This window comes from Oncorhynchus masou, chromosome 2, assembly GCF_036934945.1.
Source record: "Oncorhynchus masou masou isolate Uvic2021 chromosome 2, UVic_Omas_1.1, whole genome shotgun sequence".
NCBI lineage: Eukaryota > Metazoa > Chordata > Actinopteri > Salmoniformes > Salmonidae > Oncorhynchus > Oncorhynchus masou.
In genome coordinates this window covers 26,062,590-26,082,986 of record NC_088213.1, presented here as the reverse complement: position 1 = coordinate 26,082,986, position 20,397 = coordinate 26,062,590, and the positions used below count along the sequence as shown (strand labels likewise).

The 20,397-nt window shown below is 42.3% G+C and overlaps 2 protein-coding genes across 5 annotated transcripts in view; both read left to right on the top strand.

Moving 5' to 3' along the window:
• The window catches only part of LOC135557579 (enhancer of mRNA-decapping protein 3-like), a 30,338-nt gene extending 14,507 nt beyond the window's left edge, over nt 1-15,831 (top strand). For both annotated transcript variants that reach the window (XM_064990994.1, XM_064991001.1), the window contains 3 exons: nt 3,475-3,628; nt 10,835-11,052; nt 12,270-15,831. In XM_064990994.1, the coding sequence (XP_064847066.1) occupies nt 3,475-3,628; nt 10,835-11,052; nt 12,270-12,604 (707 nt within the window). In that variant the 3' untranslated portion in view covers nt 12,605-15,831. The remainder of the gene's footprint in view (nt 1-3,474; nt 3,629-10,834; nt 11,053-12,269) is intronic.
• A 513-nt stretch (nt 15,832-16,344) lies between these two features.
• LOC135557563 (tyrosine-protein kinase CSK) overlaps nt 16,345-20,397 on the top strand; it is a 37,184-nt gene continuing 33,131 nt past the window's right edge. Inside the window, exons 1-2 of one of the 3 annotated variants that reach the window (XM_064990970.1) lie at nt 16,345-16,556; nt 17,785-17,869. The gene's annotated coding sequence lies outside the window, so the exon portion shown is untranslated. Of the gene's footprint in view, nt 16,557-16,832; nt 16,958-17,784; nt 17,870-20,397 lie in introns of those variants that run through there. The other 2 variants (XM_064990954.1, XM_064990962.1) reach the window with 2 other exon arrangements.

Sequence of the window (20,397 nt, the reverse complement as noted above, 5' to 3'; positions counted from 1 at the left end):
TTTATTTAACTAGGCAAGTCAATTAAGAACAAATTCTTATTTACAATGATGGCTTACCCTGGCCAAACCCGGACGACGCTGGGCCAGTTGTGCACGGCTCTATGGGACTCCCAATCACGGCCGGATGTGATACAGCCTGGATTCGAACTAGGGTGTTTGTAGTGACGCCTCAAGCACTGAGATGCAGTGCCTAAGACAGCTGTGCCACTCGGGAACCCAATTAACAAGTGTGCCTTGTTAATTTGTGGAATTTCTTTCCTTCTTAATGCGTTTGAGCCAATCGGTTGTGTTGTGACAAGGTAGGGGTGTATACGGAAGATGGCCCTATTTGGTAAAAGACCAATTCCATATTATGGCAAGAACAGCTCAAATAAGCAAAGAGAAATGACAGTCCATCATTACTTTAAGACATGAAGGTCAGTCAATCTGGAACATTTCAAAAACTTTGATAGTTTCTTCAAGTGCAGTCCCAAAAACCATCAAGCGCTATGATGAAACTGGCTCTCATGAGGACCCCCACAAGAAAGGAAGACCCAGAGTTTCCTCTGCTGCAGAGGGTAAGTTCATTAGAGATAACAGCCTCAGAAATTGCAGCCCAAATAAATGCTTCACAGAGTTCAAGTAACAGACACATCTTAACATCAACTGTTCAGAGGAGACCGAGTGAATCAGGCCATCATGGTCAAATTGCTGCGAAGAAACCACTACTAAAGGACACCAATAAGAAGAAGAGACTTGCTTAGGCCAAGAAACAAGAGCAATGGACATTATACTGGTGGATATCTGTCCTTTTGAGATTTTTGGTTCCAATCGCCGTGTCTTTGTGAGATGCAGAGAAGGTGAACGGATGATCTCCGCATGTGTGGTTCCCACCGGGAAGAAGAGTATTAAAGGAAAAGCAGCCAACAAGTACTCAGCCTACGTGGGAACTCCAAGACTGTTGGAAAGTCATTCCAGTTGACTACCTCATGAAGCTGGTTGAGAGAATGCCAATTGTGTGCAAAGGTGTCATCAAGGCAATGGGTCTAACATCCTAAAATATATTTTGATTTGTTTAACTTTTTTTGTTTACTACATGCTTCCACTTGTTGTTTCATAGTTTTGATACCTTCACTATTATTCTACAATGTAGAAAATAGTAAAAATGAGTGTGTGTTTGTGTGTACACACAGTTGAAGTCAGAAGTTTACATACACTTAGGTTGGAGTCATTAAAACTCGTTTTTCAACCACTCCACAAATTTCTTGTTAACAAACTATAGTTTTGGCAAGTCGGTTAGGACATCTACTTTGCATAACAAGTCATTTTTCCAAAAATTGTTTACAGACAGATTATTTCACTTATAATTCACTGTATCACAATTCCAGTTGGCCAGAAGTTTACACACACAAAGTTGACTGTGCCTTTAAACAGCTTGGATGATTCCAGAAAATGATGTCATGGCTTTAGAAGCTTCTGATAGGCCAATTGACATCATTTGAGTCAATTGGAGGTGTACCTGTGGATGTATTTCAAGGCCTAACTTCAAACTTAGTGCCTCTTTGCTTGACATCATGGGAAAATCAAAAGAAATCAGCCAAGACCTCAAAACAATTGTAGACCTCCACAAGTCTGTTTCATCCTTGGGAGCAATTTCCAAATGCCTGAAGGTACCATCTCCATCTGTACAAACAATAGTACGCAAGTATAAACACCATGGGACCACACCGCTCAAGAAGGAGACGCATTCTGTCTCCAAGAGATGAACGTACTTTGGTGCAAAAAGTGCAAATCAATCCCAGAACAACAGCAAAGGACCTTGTGAAGATGCTGGAGGAAACGGGTACAAAAGTATCTATATCCACAGTAAAACAAGTCCTATATCAACATAACATGAAAGGCCTCTCAGCAAGGAAGAAGCCACTGCTCCAAAACCGACATAAAAATGCCAGACTACGGTTTGCAACTGCACATGGGGACAAAGATCATACCTTTTGGAGAAATGTCCTCTGGTCTGATGAAACAAAAATAGAACTGTTTGGCAATAATGACCAACGTTATGTTTGGAGGAGAAAGGGGGTGGCTTGCAAGCCGAAGAAGATAGATGGCATCATGAGGGAAAATTATGTGGATATATTGAAGCAACATCTCAAGACATCAGTCAGGAAGTTAAAACTTGGTCGCAAATGGGTCTTCCAAATTGACAATGACCCCAAGCATACTTCCAAAGTTGTGGCAAAGTGGTTTAAGGACAACAAAGCCCTGACCTCAATCCTATAGAAAATGTGTGGGCAGAACTGAAAAAGCGTTTGCGAGCAAGGAGACCTACAAACCGGACTCAGTTACACCAGCTCTGTCGGAAGGAATGGGCCAAATTTCACCCAACTTATTGTGGGAAGCTTGTGAAAGGCTACCCGAAACATTTGACCCAAGTTAAACTATTTATAGGCAATGCTACCAAATACTAATTGAGTGTAGGTAAACTTCTAACCCACTGGGAATGTGATGAAAGAAATAAAAGCTGAAATAAGTCATTCTCTCTAGTATTATTCTGACATTTCAAATAAAATAAAGTGGTGATCCGAACTGAATTAAGACAGGGAATTTTTACTCTAAGGTGTATGTAAACTTCCGACTTCAACTGTGTGTGTATATATAATTTGTGTGTGTGTGTGTGTGTGTGTGTGTAGTCTTGGAACTGAGTTTTCACTCAAGTCAAACTGCAATTCTCCCACACACGCTAGCCATCATCATTGCACACAGGTGTACCAACGAGTACACCTTAACCACCTGTTTTCAAGTTTCCCCTTTGTCATGGTACCTTTATGTTTTGGGTGAGTCCTCTGAGGTGTGGCGGTAATGTGTGTGGGCCTGGGGGGCTGCTGCTGGTGTCTTTCTCAGCCAAAAGCTCTGGTTATGGGGATGCTGAGGGATCTCAGCAGTGATGAGCTGGAGCGTGTGAACCCAGCCCCTCCAGAAGGCCGTGGTGGATAGCTAGGAGAGGCAGTTCACGGTTTGCATCCTCATGTTTGTCATATTTTGTAAAAGGCTGCCAATCTGTTTGTTGTTGCGTCGGACAACAGTGACATATGAGGGGGAAGAAAGGAATCCTTCCTCCCTCTGTGATGGGAAAGCGATCAGGTCAAGGGAACTGGCTTTCCCAAGGGGAACTGGCTCCTCGCGTGAGGGGATGTGCTGCTTTTACATAAACTCCTACTCCTTGAAGATTTCCTGTGTGTGTGTCCTCATTGTGAAAGTTCATGCTGTTGGTGAATTAGGCCTTGTAGTTCCTTTTGATAATGTCTAGTCACATTGATTATGAGGATTCTATACAGTTCTATTTTTAGTACCATTTCCATATATTTTGGGGGAAAATCTGGAACTTTAAAAAAACTTCCAGTCTCTTCTCATAGCTATATATATTATAATCTGGCACAATAACAACTAATACATGTTTATTTTACCATCTTGTTTCTCTCGCTCCTCTGACAATAGACTCTGGCCTGGTTGTCCCCAGTGTGTCCTATGAGCTTCACAAGTGTCTTCTGGCCTCAGCGGAGCGGCATGGCCTGTCTCTGGACCGAAGGCTAGAGATGACTGGTGTGTGTGCCAGCCAAATGGCACTCACTCTACTGGGGGGCCCCAACCGGTGAGTGGCTGGGTGGGCTCCCTCTACAGTGGTGACATCACATCACATGCAACAGGCTTCATTGATAGAGTTGTGTTCAATAGGCATGAAACTAAAGAAAATGGTTTGAAATGGGGAGGTACTACAATATTTGAACTTGCCCAATAAGAAATGTTAGTTTTTGCTTTCAGTTCCAAGACATTTTGCTACGGTGTGCCCTAATGAACATGACCCAGGTTTATACAAACATGCCTTTGTCCTCCTATTTAAAAAAATAAATAAATGTTTCTTGTATTGTTGCCGTGGTGATAAACTGTAGTGAGGTGTATTAAACAGGCAAATAACCTTGGGGTGCTCCCTGTAAAACACTGATCAATGAAACTCTGGATGTATTGGCCTATTAGAGGTTTTGAAGCTACCGGTCGGACATATTGGTAGTCCTCAGAAGAAGCAGTCCTCAATAGGAATGAATAGAATTATGTATTTTGGGAACGGGCAGGAAAAAAAAAATCTAAGCATTATTTGGCTATGTTCAAAAGCTTGAATAAGTAGCTACTGGTTATCCAATGTGATGCAACGGTAACAATATTGCACCTTTAGCTTTAGCTGAGAACCCCTCTATTCGTTGATTTTAATTTTACTGTCGGGTTGGATTTTGTGCTGCTCTTAATGAGGGACTTGTTTCCGCCTGTGAGGAGGCGTTGCTACAGTTCAGGGATATTCTAACGGGTAGTGGTATGATGGCTAGCTAGCTGAGCCCTTGTCCACACTTGGCTAGCAGATAGCTAGCTTACAGACCTGAGGGACAAACAACCTGACCCAGCAGCAGCTGCTACTCCATCTAAGCCAAAGAAACTGAGAACTTTGGAGAGCTGACAGGAGAAAAGGGAAAACGATAGAGTCCGGGCCAAGACTAGAGTAAACCTCGGATTTGCGTTCACACAGTGGAGAGAACAATGAGAGTTGAAGGGATTCAAAACTGACAGTTTCCATTTTTTCAACTGAAAAGGTAAGACATTGTTAGGTAGATAATCTTTCTAGATATAAAGTGAAATGATGGTTTTGATATATAGTTATAAATATGAATGCAAGTGTTTATTTTGGATTACTTATTTTGATTGTTGTTTTCAAGCCACGCATCCAATAGTTTGTAAAGTCAGCAAAAAAAGAAACATCCCCGTTTCAGGACCCTGTCTTTAAAAGATAATTCGTAAAAATCTAAATAACTTAACAGATCTTCATTGTAAAGGGTTAAAACACTGTTTCCCATGCTTGTTCAATGAACCATAAACAATTAATGAACATGCGCCTGCGGAACGGTAGTTAAGACACTAACAGACGGAAGGCAATTAAGGTCCTTAGGACACTAAAGAGCCTTTCTACTGAAAAACACCAAAAGAAAGATGCCCAGGGTCCCTGCTCATCTGCGTGAATGTATCTTAGGCATGCTGCAAGGAGGCATAAGGACTGCAGATGTGGCCAGGGTAATAAATTGCAATGTCCATACTGTGAGACGCATAAGACAGCACTACAGGGAGACAGGACGGACAGCTGATCGTCCTCACAGTTGCAGACCACGTGTAACAACACCTGCACAGGATCGGTACATCTGAACATCGCACCTGCGGGACAGGTACAGGATGGCAACAAAAACCTGCCCGTGTTACACCAGGAATGCACAATTCCTCCATCAGTGCTGACTGTCCGCAATAGGTTGAGAGAGGCTGGACTGAGGGTTTGTAGGCCTGTTGTAAGGCAGGTCCTCACCAGATATCACCGGCAACAACGTGGCCTATGGGCACAAACCCACCGTCGCTGGACCATACATGACTGGCAAAAAGTGCTCTTCACTGACGAGTTGCGGTTTTGTCTCACCAGGGGTGATGGTCGGATTCACGTTTATCGTCAAAGGAATGAGCGTTACACCGAGGGCTGTACTCTGGAGCCGGATCGATTTGGAGGTGGAGGGTCCGTCATGGTCTGGGGTGGTGTGTCACAGCATCATTGTCATTGCAGGCAATGTCAACGCTGTGCATTACAGGGAAGACATCCTCCCCCCTCTTGTGGTACCGTTCCTGCAGGCTCATCCTGACATGACCCTCCAGCATGACAATGCCACCAGCCAAACATAACCTGCAAGACAGGAATGTCAGTATTCTGCCATGGCCAGTGAAGAGCCCGGATCTCAATCACATTGAGCAAGTCTAGGACCTGTTGGATCGGAGGGTCAGGGCTAGGGCAATTTCCCCCAGAAATGTCCGGGAACTTGCAGGTGCCTTGGTGGAAGAGTGGGGTAACATCTCACAGCAAGATCTGGCAAATCTGGTGTAGTCTATGAAGAGGAGATGCACTGCAGTACTTAATGCAGCTGGTGACCACACCAGATACTTACTTTTGATTTTGCCCCCCCTTTTTTGGTCAGGGACACATTATTTCATTTCTGTTAGTCACACGTCTGTGGAACTTGTTCAGTTTATGTTTCAGTTGTTGAATCTTGTTATGTTCATACAAATATTTAGTTTGCTGAAGATAAGCGCAGTTGACAGTGAGAGGACGTTACTTTGTTTATTAGCTTTTGCAGCTTACTAGCTGGCTTTGACATTGTTATATTCAAATGAAAAAACAACATTTAGCTTCACTAGTTAGTCCTAACTAGCTGCCTAATTTATGTGTGTAACGTTGCTTGACCTTGTTATATTTCTGTGGTCTGAAAGTCACGCTGTGATATTAGCTAGCTAGCTATTTCACACATTACTTTACTGGCACGGAGTAGCCATGATCATAAAGTTAATTTCAGATACACAAAATGAGTCACAATGCAATGATTTGTTTAATCGGAAGGGTCTAGTTTTAGAACCTGTCATTTCATTGGCTGGATTTTCCAAGATTCATTGACGAAACGGTGTCAACTTCACGTCTCTTCTTCTTGATCTGAATGCCCTGTCTTTAGTCAGCTGTTGTACAACACCACATTCTAAAACTAGCTAGTTTTGTCTCCTGTTGGCTGTTGTATCGTAACTGGACTTCATTGCTTGACGTCAAAGCTCTTGAAAATATCTTTAAACCTGAAATATTATTTTTCAGTCATGAAAGGAATAAATTGCCATCAACACCAAGCAAGCCTGTTTCCAGCCCCATCATCGTTGAGTATTGAAGCAGAATCAGATCGGTAAGCACAGACTATTTTTGACGATGTCTGTTCCATCATGTTGTTTCCCCTAGCTAGCTAAGAACAGTAAGTAGCATATGTTAATGCTATGCATCTATCTAGCTAAGCTGTTTAGGAAAATGAACTGCACAGGATTTACTTTCATTATTGATGACTTTCTAGCCCAACATTATCTTACTGCATAGAGATGTTACTATGTTATTTCCCGTTGGAGCTGTCTGGCTGAGATGTAAACAGACAGCCCAAAATATATACATGCATTGAGTGTACGACTGTAACATGACATTACATGAAATGACTGGAAACATTAAGTCCTCATTCTGTCTAATAGCCTACTTCTCCCATGAATGTATTTACTCTAAATATATAAGACTGATGGTTATCAAAGGCAATTCTTTCATAGTTGTCAAATGGTAAAATTGTATTCCAGATTGTTATTGATGGGGAATGTTTTATTTGATGTCTGTCTCGGTCAGGGATGATGCAACTCCAGTCTTCTGGGGCTTGATTGGTGACACACTTTTGCCCCAATAGGTTATGGGACTCATCCGATGGCATTGAGGAGTTTACCACATCAGTCACCGGCTTCATTAAGTGCATTGATGATGTCGTCCCCACAGTGACTGTACGTACATATCCCAGCTAGAAGCCATGGATTACAGGCATCATCCGCACCGAGCTAAAGGCCAGAGGTGCCACTTTCCAGGAGTTGTACACTAACCCGGAAGTTTATAAGAAATCCCTCTACGCCCTCTGGCGAATCATCAAACAGGCAAATTGTCAATACAGGACTAAGATCGAATCCTGCTACACCGGCTCTGACGCTCCTTGGATGTGGCAGGGCTTGCAAAACAGATCTGCGTTCTTACAAACATGAATGCATATCTTTTAAGCAGGAAGCAGGAGAATGGAGTTATGGCCTGATTTGCCTAAGGGAGGCCATTGTATGCGGAGTAAAGGTGATCTAGAATTTTGTTGCACTCTACAGTTCTGCACTGATGGTAATGAAAATCTATAAGACAAAATACTCACCAAATATTATTCTGTCTTTCAGCTAAAGGAGACTACAATCAGTCTTGAAGGTGGAATGTCTACGCATTGAAAACTGCACAGGACTACACCTACATCCTTGAACTTCAGGGAGCAGTGTTGAGAACACTGGGTTCTCAATTGTGGACACCAAGGGGAATGATACTGAGATCAGATGAGCCAAGACTCCCTGAAGTGCCACCACCAACAACGGATGACCTGCTACAACTTTGAGGAGACGTTGACCTGCAACACAGGATGCAGTTAGCACAGCTTTGAGCAGGGAAGGACCTGAGCTATCCGTTTAGTCAGACTTGGTCGTTCCCGGGAAGTGTGAAAACCTACGGAGTACTCAGAAATGTTGTTCAAAGAGTTGGGACTACAACCAAACATATATAAATAAGGGATGTTAGTGTGGGCAACAATAAACTTGTGTGAGAAACAAAATGTGTGCGTTCTTTATCTTGCAAATTGGTGTCATTGTATTTTTGGAATGGTTTTAGAATGATTTACTTAACTGTTCTGTTTTCCTGGATATCTATGCTCTTGTCGGTTTTCAGTTCAAATTAGCAGACCCACAGGTGGGTAGATATCCAGAAAGATGGCTGGACCACAGTGGTGTAAATACAGTACAAAACAAGTCGGTCTGATTACACAGATCAGGTCAATTAATGTTTAATTAGGGAAATTAACAAAAATACAAGGTAGTATCTTTAAACTTCTTGAAATAACAAAGGCACTGTGTCATGAAAATCTTCTGATAAAGTACTGAACTGATGTCACCCAGACCAAGGACAAAATAAAAAAATTACTTCTAAAAATGTCACCAAATTGAGTATTTTTCTTAATTGGGATCCAAATGAAGAATAAAGTACGGTGTTGTCATGTCATGGAAAGTGTTCAACTGCTATGTAAACATACTTGGTAATAAATAACTGAAATAGTGCAGTTGTTAAATGGCAGCAGTTTTGTTGTACGGTGCAGGAGTCTCCCTGCAATTCAGGCAGTTGCACCAGTGAGATTGTCCTCGTTGTGGGATGTCTGGAGATCCTAGGATAGCTCTCCGGTACTCCATGATATCAAAAATAATTCCAGTTAGACTGGAAGCATGAACTTAATTACAGCGTGCAGCCAAATGTTGTGTGATATGTTGTGAAACAGGTGAACAGTACCACAGGTGAAAGGTTTTTACTAACCTTCATCTCAGCCAGCCTCTCTTCTTGCAGTCGGGCAGATCTTTTCAAGTTCTTTCTGCAGCCCTGCCTGTGCCCCTGGACAGGCTGCGGCTCTTCAAAACTGGAATCCTACAGAAAAGAAAACATGTACACAACACTATTAGCATTGTATTGTAATGTTCACGACATTGTGTTTATGAATAACCAATATTGATTTTCATGCAGAAGGGTCGAGTATCACACTTCTGCAATCACTGCACAACATCTTCATATGTAGCAATAGCTCTCGAGAATCAAGGGGCCATCCCAATAATGTTATTAGCTCCCTAGTATAGGAGTCCGAAGGGCAATGGAATGAATGCATACAAAGTCAATATTATTTTACATGAATGCAGGTCTATGAAGTCAAAAACAAAAACATTTTACAGTGCTTTTTGTAAGTTAACTTGCTAGCTATCATCAGATTGCTATTTGACATTGTACCAGGCAGGGAAATTCACGGTAACTATTCTCAACCTGCTAGCTACCTTGACATTGCTAACATTAGCTGCCTTTCTGGTTGAAACAACGAGAATATTTTTTATTCTAATATAAAAATGAGGATTATAGACGGCGTATAAAAAGTCCCCTAGGGGGTCCAGGAGAGAGTTTGGGAAACCCTGCACGAGATAACACAGGAGGTTGGTGGCACCTTAATTGGGGAGAACGGGCTCGTGGTAACGACTGGAGCAGAATCAGTGGAATGGTATCCAATACATCAATCACATGGTTTCCAGGTCTTTGATGCCAGTCCAGTTTTTCCTTTCCCGGCCATTATTATGAGCCGTTCTCTCCTCAGCAGCCTCCCCTGCTTGATAACACCGCCACAGCGGATGTTGATGCCAAGTCATCCCATCTGTGATTACTGGGGTGTCTGGGAAATCGGGTTAAAATCTTGAAAGAATACAGCATTCTTGCCAGAAGGGTCTCCAAAAACATCTGTACACACAGTTACACAGTAAAGATTTAAGTATATATTTTTTTGTAGTGGGGACAATAACATTATTACTTTGTAAAAATGATACTTTACAGAAATGTTTCTATATATATATATATATATATTTTTGTGGTTTTGTTTAGCTCACAAAAAATAAAAAAAAATAATATAATAAACATTGTAAAAACAAATGTAGACATTAAGAAATGATTAACATTTTTTACAATGGTGGGGGAGCACCAAAATGGAAGCATGGCTTCAAAACAGTGCACCCCCCCCCCTTCGTCATCTAGTGTATCTAAAAATTCATTCCCACTGTTAAGTCAAGAATGTCTGACAGGCTGTGAATCTTCCATTTCCCCACAGCTTTAGGCCTTTTTCTTTGTGCGTGTGAAGGAGTCAATGCAAACGCCATATTTATGATGAATAGACAGTAGCTTTAGCAATTAATCATGACAGCCAATACTTTGCATGGAAAGGTGTAGCAGCCTATTGAAAGCGTGAGGTGTTTATGGACACAATGCTCCACTGATCTTAATTACAATGACTGCAGATAAAGGCTTCCTCTGGTGTTTATGCTGTAGTTGAAGAGTTGTGTTTTCATAAGAAAGAAACCCTTGCACAACAACCAGTTTATTACCCATGCACGCCTGAGGTGATGATAATGCTCCTTTTGTTTGCAGTGTGTGGAAACTGCAGATCATGATGTTCAGATCAGTCATGATTGTATTCTGCACAATTAATTATCTCAATGAGGACAATAAAGTTTGTCTAATCCACCAGTAATCACATATCCCAGGCATTGGCTTGTACTATTTGTATTGATAAGAAATCAAAATAAGACAACAAAATCACATTTGTCTCTTGGATGTCCCCAGGCTGACACCTAAGAATAATCACCAGCGTCCCACGGTGGCCCTGCTGTGTGGCCCCCATGTCCAGGGGGCCCAGGGCATCAGCTGTGGACGGCACCTGGCCAACCACGAGGTGGAGGTCATCCTCTTCCTTCCCAACTTTGTCAAGATGCAGGAGTCCATCACCAACGAGCTCTCTCTCTACAGCAAGACCAGTGGCAAGCAGGTGGCCAGAATCAAAGGTACCGACTTATCCTGATTAACAGATTTGTTCTCTGTTCACAGATATTATCAGCTTTTGAAATCATTAGATGTGATGAGACTGTAAATGGAAAGGTAAATGAACTGTAGATAGTGAAGATGGTAAATCCACTTCCTTGTGTTTTTTTTGTTCGCATGAGCTGAATAAAAAGTCCATTGTTTTCTAATCTAGAGTAGACACTTCCCTCTGTTATATACTGAACAAAAAATATAAACACAACATGCAATAATTTAATAGATTTTACTGTTTATATAAGTAAATAAGTTAATTTAAATAAATTCATTTGGCCCTAATCTATGGATTTCACATGACTGGTCCAGAGCATCCCAAACATGGGTGACCTGTCTGACTGTGCAGGCCATGAAAGAACTGGGACATTTTCAGATTCCAGGAAGTGTGTACAGATCCTTGGGACATGGAACATGCTGAAACATGGTGATGGAGGCGGATGAATAGCACGACAATGGGACTCGTCATGGTAACTCTGGACATTCCAATTGCCATTGATAAAATGCTGTGTTTGTTGTCCGCAGCTTATACCTGCCCATATCATAACCCCACCGCCACCATGAGGCACTCTGTTCACGACGTTGATGTCAGCAAACCACTCGTCCACATACCAAATTCTCAAAAAAACATTTGAGGCAGTTTATGGTAGAAAGATTAACATTACATTCTCTGTTAACAGCTATGGTGGACATTCATGCAGTCAGCATGCCAATTCCACGTTCCCTCAACTTGACATCTGTGGCATTGTGTTGTGTGACAACACTGCACATTTTAGAGTGGCCTTTTGTCCCCAGCACAAGGTCTAGCTGAGTAATGATCATGCTGTTTAATAAGCTTCTTGATATGCCACACCTGTCAGGTGGATGGATTTTCTTGGCAAAGGAGAAATGCTCACTAGCAGGGATGTAAACACATGTGTACCCAAAATGTGAGATAAATGTGCTTTTCTTTTGCGTAATGAACTTTTCTGGGATCTTTTATTTCAGCTCATGAAACATGGGACCAACACTTTACATGTTGCATTTATATTTCCGTTCATTATAGTTAGACACAAGGCGAAATTAGCTAGACACTGTAAAATCTGTGTTGCTTGTCTGCTTTTAACAGGGGTACACTGAAACAATGTTGCCCTCTGCTGGAGAAGCTTTCAGTTCATACCCTGATCTCTGTCCCTCTCTCTCCTCCCAGACCTGCCGGTCAGCCCGGTGGATCTGGTCATCAACTGTCTGGACTGCCATGAGAACGGCTTCCTAAGGGATCAGGCCTGGTACCTGGCGGCTGCGGACTGGGCCAACCAAAACAGGGCTCCAGTACTCAGCATTGACCCTCCAGTGAGTGGCCAGAAGCAGGCCGTGGAGGCCAAGTGGACCCTGTCTTTGGGCCTGCCCCTGCCTATAGATGGTGGGGAGGCTAGGGTCTACCTGTGTGACATTGGGGTGCCCAAGCAGGTGTTCCAGGAAGTGGGCATCAACTACCATTCGCCCTTCGGCTGCAAATTCGTTATTCCTTTACACTCTGCATAGCAGGACCTGCTACAACCTATCAGCCCTGGTTGTGAACAGGATTGTGTTGTCATTCTAGTGAAATACAGAAGGCCTTCTTAGAGGGTGATGTGTGCAGTTACTGAATAAAGGTTGTGGGGGGATTTCAGAATTGGCACTTAATTGTATTGCTGGTTGGTATATGTTTTTCCTTTGCTCCCGGTGGACCCCTGGGAGTGTATCGTGGGCCACGGGAGAATGGTAAAGCTCCAAGAGGAGGGCTTCCTGATAAGGGCAATGTGTGTGTATTGCCCTCTTCTAATAGCCAGTCTGAGTATGTTATGTTTACAGAGAGCTGACTAACCACTAGGAGTCAGTCTCTATCTATAACCCCTGACATTGACCATGTGACCAGCCCTGGGACTGAGACATACTTCCTGTTTCCTACTGTAGATTGTGTGGACTGGAGACCACAGGACCTGGCTGACCCAGTGCTCCACAGCAGAGCTCAATCTCTCTCGCCTCTCTGGGAAAAGCACTATGATCTGAATTGGAGGTTTTGGTTGAAATGCCATATTCTCACAAAATTCAATTGGTGTGTTTTTCTTAAATGGCACTTTTTGGTCAACATCGATTGTAGTGATATTGAATTGAAATGTGTAATTTAGCTAGCACTAGTATCAACTCGAAACACACTAGTTTGTTTGTCCTCTTTTCTCTATCTAAGAGAATGTTTAAGAATTGGTCTGTTTTTGAATATATGGAAAATGTTTTGGATTTGTTTGAGTGCATATATTTTCTAAGCTGCATCTGGGCTATATTTTAACAACACTGCAATGAAATATGTAAAGTGATGCTCAACACCTTTGTTTCAGTGTATTTGTGTTATCGTACAAACAAATAGTTTCTCCGTCTTTTACACTTCTCATATGAAATCTCATCTTTGTTTGACACCTGTCAGATAAGGCCACATACAGTCTTATAATAGTTTACAAGGGTATGCATATGTATCTGTTAAGTAGCTATACACAGTAGAAAGGTACACATGCTCTATCTCTGCTGCCGTGACTGTCTTCTTGCTTCAGGTTTTGTAAACATGTCATTTGCCAAGCAGTACCATTTAGTTTACACTGAGTATTACAGCATTTGTCAAGAAACAAAAAATGTAAGTTAGTTTTCCTAGTAGTAGCCATTGTACCATTTTTAATTCACGTTCAGATAGGCTTGGGTTTGGGTTTATTTAATTTGTGTTGGCAATATGCCATTTCAATTCTGAACACAAGCGTTAGATGTGTAGCTAAACAGAGGGGCCACAGCGGATCTTTAAATTCGCTTGAGCCAGACTTGGATTTGTGTGAGACGTTCGGAGGTTGTGTAAACAGATCTGTGATTGCAGATCTGTTTGGTCACGTACTGGCCAGGATGTCTGAATTATGTTTGCAAACTATTTGCAATTTTTGCAAACACTCGGTGCATCTTAGCATGGAGTGCAGACCAAGTGTTTTAGGGAGCTTTTGTGAATGGGTTAGATTTAGGTTTGGCTATGTTTCTCCATGGGCATTGAGGCTGACTGCTTTCTTAAACTGTATTATACACTTTTTTATTCTAAATACAATTATTGGTGTGTTTGCACATGTTTACTTTCATGGGTAGTCGATGAGGATTGATCTGAATTGATCGGGTTACAACTTTGCAAACATTCATATGCAAACATTCATATGACTATGTCTTGCCTGTGTATCTGCTCTACATTTCCAAACGACTAAATCAGACTATTGTTAATAGTGCATTCAATACATGTAATATAGTGAATCAATGGCATCTGTTGCCAATTGTGTTCTAGCTGGTAGGACTCTTTGAGTTTTCATTTGTTTTTGTTTATCTCTGGTAATGTTGCTCAATAATGCTGTGCTGCTCAACAATGTCACGCAATGAGCTTTCTCACTTATTACAAGTGTATGTAGCCTATTTTTGTAAATGTATGCCATCTCACTTGCAGTATCTGTAGTTGGCACCGCAGTATTGACATACCATGTTATGATGTGAGAATAGAACAAAAAAATGTATATTTATAAAGCATCCAAATCACTTATTTTAGCCTAGTTGTTGGGCTCCTTGAGGCTGCTGCTGTTGTCAGCTTTGAGAGGAATGCCATCAGATGGCCTGTTCCTGCATGCAATGCCAGAGAGTTATGGATGCTGAGGTGAGAAGTCTTACAGGAGATTTTGTGTCACCTAAAAGTGCTACTTTCAGAAATATTTCCCAGGGAAATGATGGTCTTGTATTGTGACACTCCAGCCCAGACAGATATATTTTCAAGTGATTTATGGTCATATTGTTACAAAAGATTTGCCGGAAAACAGGCCATGTTTTCACACGGCCAGTTAGTCATATTCTTAAGGACTCACAGTAATTGTTTTTGGGAAGTGTCCTCTTGGTAGCTCGCAATGGGATAGTGGCTAATCTCATGATGTCGGAACTAAACCATTTTTGTTTGATCAAGTCATTACAGATTTAATATTTGTTTAACATTTTGTTTACTTAAGTTTATTTTTTGAGGAATTGGTGTGTAAACTGGAATAATAAATGTTATCCTTTATCATAAAGGAATTTCAGCAAGGCAGATGAAGCATGTGACACCACAAGTATTTGTAACTGTGTATGCAGGTCTGGTCCAAGTTGACACTGTTCTGTATACTGAGATCAAGCTTGAGAATTCTTGACTGATAAACATTAAATGTGACACTGCATAGAAACTATTCAATTTTTTAAAGGGCCTCAATTTTTCAAAACACTTCCATTTCAATTGCTGTTAACCTGTTTGTTATAAAAATAAAGACCACTTCATCCATTTTTATATAGAAAATACAGGGGGCAGAATGTGCCACATGCACTACTTTTGTAGGAATTGAATCTTGATTTTTCAAAACACTTCCATTTCAATTGCTGTTAACCTGTTTGTTGTAAAAATAAAAATAAAGACCACTTCATCCATTTTTATATAGAAAATACAGGGGGCAGAATGTACCACATGCACTACTTTTGTAGGAATTGAATCTTGAGAGCACATTTGATTTATTTAATTTGTGTTATAGCTAACCCACAGACCACAGCTACAATGTTGTTTTGGGTGGAAAAACATTTGTTACAAGATCATGTGTGGGAGTGTGTATAGTAATTGTTACGGTTCTCCAAGCCACACTTTTTAATAAAGCTGCAGCAAATGTACAGTGTTTTTGTTTATTAAATGGACATGTGGTTACTCTGCACGTTTGTGTTCACATATTATTTGTATGGTGGGAGTACTGAGGATGCATTTTCACAGGTTGTCCACCAGATGGTTCTATGTAGCCACAACCTAAGGAAGCTCCAAGGTAGCCTATGTGCTGTGCTGGGTGATTGAGTGATGACAAAAGTTTGCCTCTGGGAAACCCAGCCATTTTTAATGATGCTTCGTGCTGGTAGCTTTGAGATGAATGCATGAATGCAATAGGTGGCACAAGTCATGAGAATTGATACTGCCTTGGAGAAGATCAAGCATTTCGTTCAAATTGTTAAAAAAAAAAGAGAGTTAATGACATATCAGTAGTGGAGGACCATAGCATTAGGTATTCTTCTCTCGATATATATTTTTCCAGCAAACTGCAACTTGGCCGCATTCTGTTGGATATATTATTTTTGCTTCCACATCACTGGTTTGACCACAAGGTTGTACTCACAGCGCACACGTCTTCAATCAGCTGAAATTCCCTTGTGTATTGCTGCCAATATATTAGCGCATGCGTACTGCTGCTGGGTGGAAGGAGGGGGAGGCCATCCATTTCATTTACGAGGCCTGTGCGAACTCCTCATAGAGCGAGCGTCCAAACGTCAAATTGGGATATTCTTCTTTTTACTTCAGACAAACTGGATGCTCGCAATAACATACAGCATCTTCATGGCCTGCCGCGTTAAGTTGTAAAGACATCTGGTCAACATAAAGCGATAGCTTACGGTGAGTTGTTGTACACTCAAGCAGTGTCTCTAGCGCTGTGCTGCACTACCATTTCAGCCCGGAAAGCTTCCCAATGATTTGAAAGAAAATGTCAAATTAGGCGGTTTTGTATTTTTGTAATTAGTTTCTTACAGCCGTTATAACTACATATATTAGCTTAATATAATTCCAAGTGGTTTTTAATGGCTCCACCCATTTAACCGGTGCTATTAGCTAGCTACATTAGCGACCTCCGCGTTCCTTCGATCAGTCGCATTGACTGACTGGTGCCGGGACGAGAAGGGTCAGCCAATTGATGGAACCAACGTGTTCGGGTTATTTGACGGGGAGTTTGTCTGAGTTTTCTGTGTTGTTGTGGCCGCTGATAGCTCAGCAATAACGACAAGCAAGACAGGAAGTGGGTATGTTACTGTCCGCAAGGCAGTGTTACTGCATGCATGAATTATACTAATCGCCTGGGTTCGTGCACAGCTCAATCTAGTTACACTGTTGTGGGTGACTATGGTTCTGTGTTCCGTACTAATATGTGTTAATTGTTGTCATTTAGGATGTTGTGGTAATCAATCCTCTATCTACACATGTTTTGTAACATTGTTGTTCCTAAATGTTGCAATGTAATCACATGTTATCGCGTGCTGTGGCATGTCTGTCCGAAACCATGTAGCCTCAACTCATTGTTGTGCCCCACTTCGCTACAACCTTGTCTAAGTCATTATGAGCCGTAGCGATAATCGGAAGCTATAGGATTTGGTTAGTTCCAGATGTTTTGATTACTTCTTGTGTCATTGGATAGTCTTACATGCCATTGAAAGTATAATATTGTGACAGAGCACCAGAATCTCGTTGTACTTCGCATGATGTGCTTTCAGTTATATTTTTAAAGAAACAGGCGTCAAAAGCCTATAATGAATGCAGTGTGAAATATTTGGGTTACTTTTTAGGGGTCATGGGCGGTCACATGAACAATTTGGGCATCACAGAGGAGTAACTAACAAAATCACTTCTCTGCCTAACAAATGACCCATCTTCACTATCAGGTTATTAAGTGCAAAGTGTAATGTAGCAGATACTGTAGCTTTGGGTTTTCCTTTAGCGAAAAATCGGTTATCAAGATGGTGGGAGGAGATGATCCTGGCATTGATTATCCTCCAAGTTATTTGGAAACCAGACTGCAACATGTTTGGGAATCTGTATGTTGTCTGAGCTGGGCCTCTTGCTGCCTTGTTAGGGTGTCCACCTGCTGCATGGAGGCTGAGTGAGTGTTTGCATCCCAATTATCCCAAAGTGTGCTCTTGTGCTCTCTGCTCCTCAAGGTAAGTGAACAAGTATGCACTTAGGGAATAAGGATAGGCTGTAGAATTGGTAGGCTGTAGAATTGGTATGCAGTGAGTGATGACAAAGCTGGCCTCATCTCTATCTGTAAAGGCAAGCAGATACCCTGATGAAGGCAGTTGTCAAAAGGCACTGTTTAAAAAGTTTGCTTGCAAACTTCCATTGTGCTACCCAGAGTTGCAGAATAGATAACGTCATGAAAATGACGTGCACGCTTCCATGAGGCAGAAGTCAGCATGTTGTGATTATGGATGGCCAGATTGCTTGCAAGAATGACAAGAAATGAACATATGGGAATTATAAGTGGCTCATTTCATCGTATTGATCCCATGTCTTTATTTTGAGGTGTTTTAACTGATTTTATGTTGGTGCTAATATGGCTGACATTCTCTAGCTAGTTAACCAACAACTGTAGCAATGCATTTGAGACAACTAAACATTGGACACATAAACAACCAACCAGTCTGTCATTCACTTTGCTCCAGTGTTCATGTACCTTGGTTTGATAGGGACAGACCCCATCTACTGAGGCAGACCATGCAGGTAAGGAATACATCGACCACACCAATACGCCTTCCTCTGCTCTTTGTCAATAGCTCACTCTGCAGTATTGATTGACTGACGGTAGATTGCATTAGCCACTGCTGAAGAAGACTAGAGGTGTCAGCTGAAGCTAATTTCTGCTCTCCCTTGTCTCTATGAAGTATTTAGTGTCTCAGAGCTCAGCTTACACACAGCAGGAAGGGAGGTAATGGCTGCTGCTCTGTCTTCCGTACTCTTTCATTAGACATCTTTTTCTTTTTACCCCTTTTTCTCCCCAATTTTGTATCCAATTGTTAGTAGCTACTATCTTGTCTCAGAGCTACAACTCCCGTACGGGCTCGGGAGAGACGAAGGTCGAGAGCCATGCGTCCTCCGATACACAACCCAACCATGCTGCACTGCTTCTTAACACAGCAGTCCCAACCAGGAAGCCAGCCACACCAATGTGTCGGAGGAAACACCGTGCACCTGGCAACCTTGGTTAACGTGCACTGCGCCCGGCCCGCCACAGGAGTCTTTGGTGCGCGATGAGACAAGGATATCCCTACCGGCCAAACCCTCCCTAACCCGGACGACGCTAGGCCAATTGTGCGTCGCCCCACGGACCTCCCGGTCGCGGCTGGTTACGACAGAGCCTGGGCTCGAACCCAGAGTCTCAGGTGGCACAGCTGGCGCTGCAGTACAGCGCCCTTACCCACTGCGCCACCCGTGAGGCCCCTCATTAGACATCTTAAGCCTGGCCAACAGGCCAAGGACCCCGACCTTTAAACAATTGCCACATTCTATTTTTTTTTCTTCTCTGAAATTTTGTAGATTTGTGTAGTCCTCAATTGAAATTGGCATTAAGATGATCTGGTGGGCACTAGACTAGTGTACCTAGATGTTCCTGTTTTTATTCCCTTTTACCTCCATCCTCAGTCAGTTTAAGTTGGCTTGGCAAAGTTGCTTTTAGAGGAGCAATGTCGTTTTGAGATTAATGAGTTGGTTAGTTGTGTGTGTCTGAGCAGTGCCTGTGCGTGTTGTTAGGGGCTGGGAAGGAAAATAAATTGCTCCACACCCCCTGCTGTTTCGTTCAACAAGGCAAATCTGGGGCATGCATTTGAGCTACATTCTGTTTCTTGAATATCTAGCAGTAAGATGGCGAGATAAGTAGTCTAGGCCTAGATGGTGTTTGTTGACATGCACTCTGACCCCTGGCTTCTGCATGTGGTGGATCATGCTAGAATCAATTGAAGTTATCCAATCAGAACCATGTCATACTAACATAACACATTTTAGTAGCACCACCATAAGTGTACTACAATGCACTATAATTATTTTCACACACTGCAATCAGTGTGCAGCTTTCAAAGAGCCTGGCCTTGTAGCCATTCAGCTTCATATTATTCTGTCATTAAAACAACCCTGGCACTGTGGTCTCTATGTAACATGGGTGAAGAGGTGGCATAGAGCCATATTAGCCCTGCTCTCTTTTCTCCCTCTGGTGCTCCTATGTCCCCTTCTCTCTGTTCAGTAGCTGTGAAAGGAAGGAGCAGTGTTGGGGTCCACAGGGAGGGCGAGACCCCTCCGGCCCTGCCTACCGCCCAGCAGAATGGGGGCATTGTGGTGGTGGTCTGAGGCACAAACACAGTGTGCGAGCATCTCCATCTGGGCAGTGGCTGGCAAGGCATGCTGCTCCTTGAGAGGGGCATGGATCTCCTGCTACTGGGCCTGCTGGACAGCCACAGGGACCTTCACACTTCTAAGGAGAGCACAGCTGCTTGCCTGACACACACACACACACACTGAGACCCAGTGAGACACTCACTCCCTGCTGAGAAACATTTTACACCAATCTGACCCAAAACCCAGATTAGAATAACTGCCTAAGGTGTTATTTGTGTAATTGAGTGTTTGCGTTGGTGTGTAAAAGCACACATCTGCTTTACTTCTATAAAAGGTCCTACACAGATTTTTGGTAGAATGT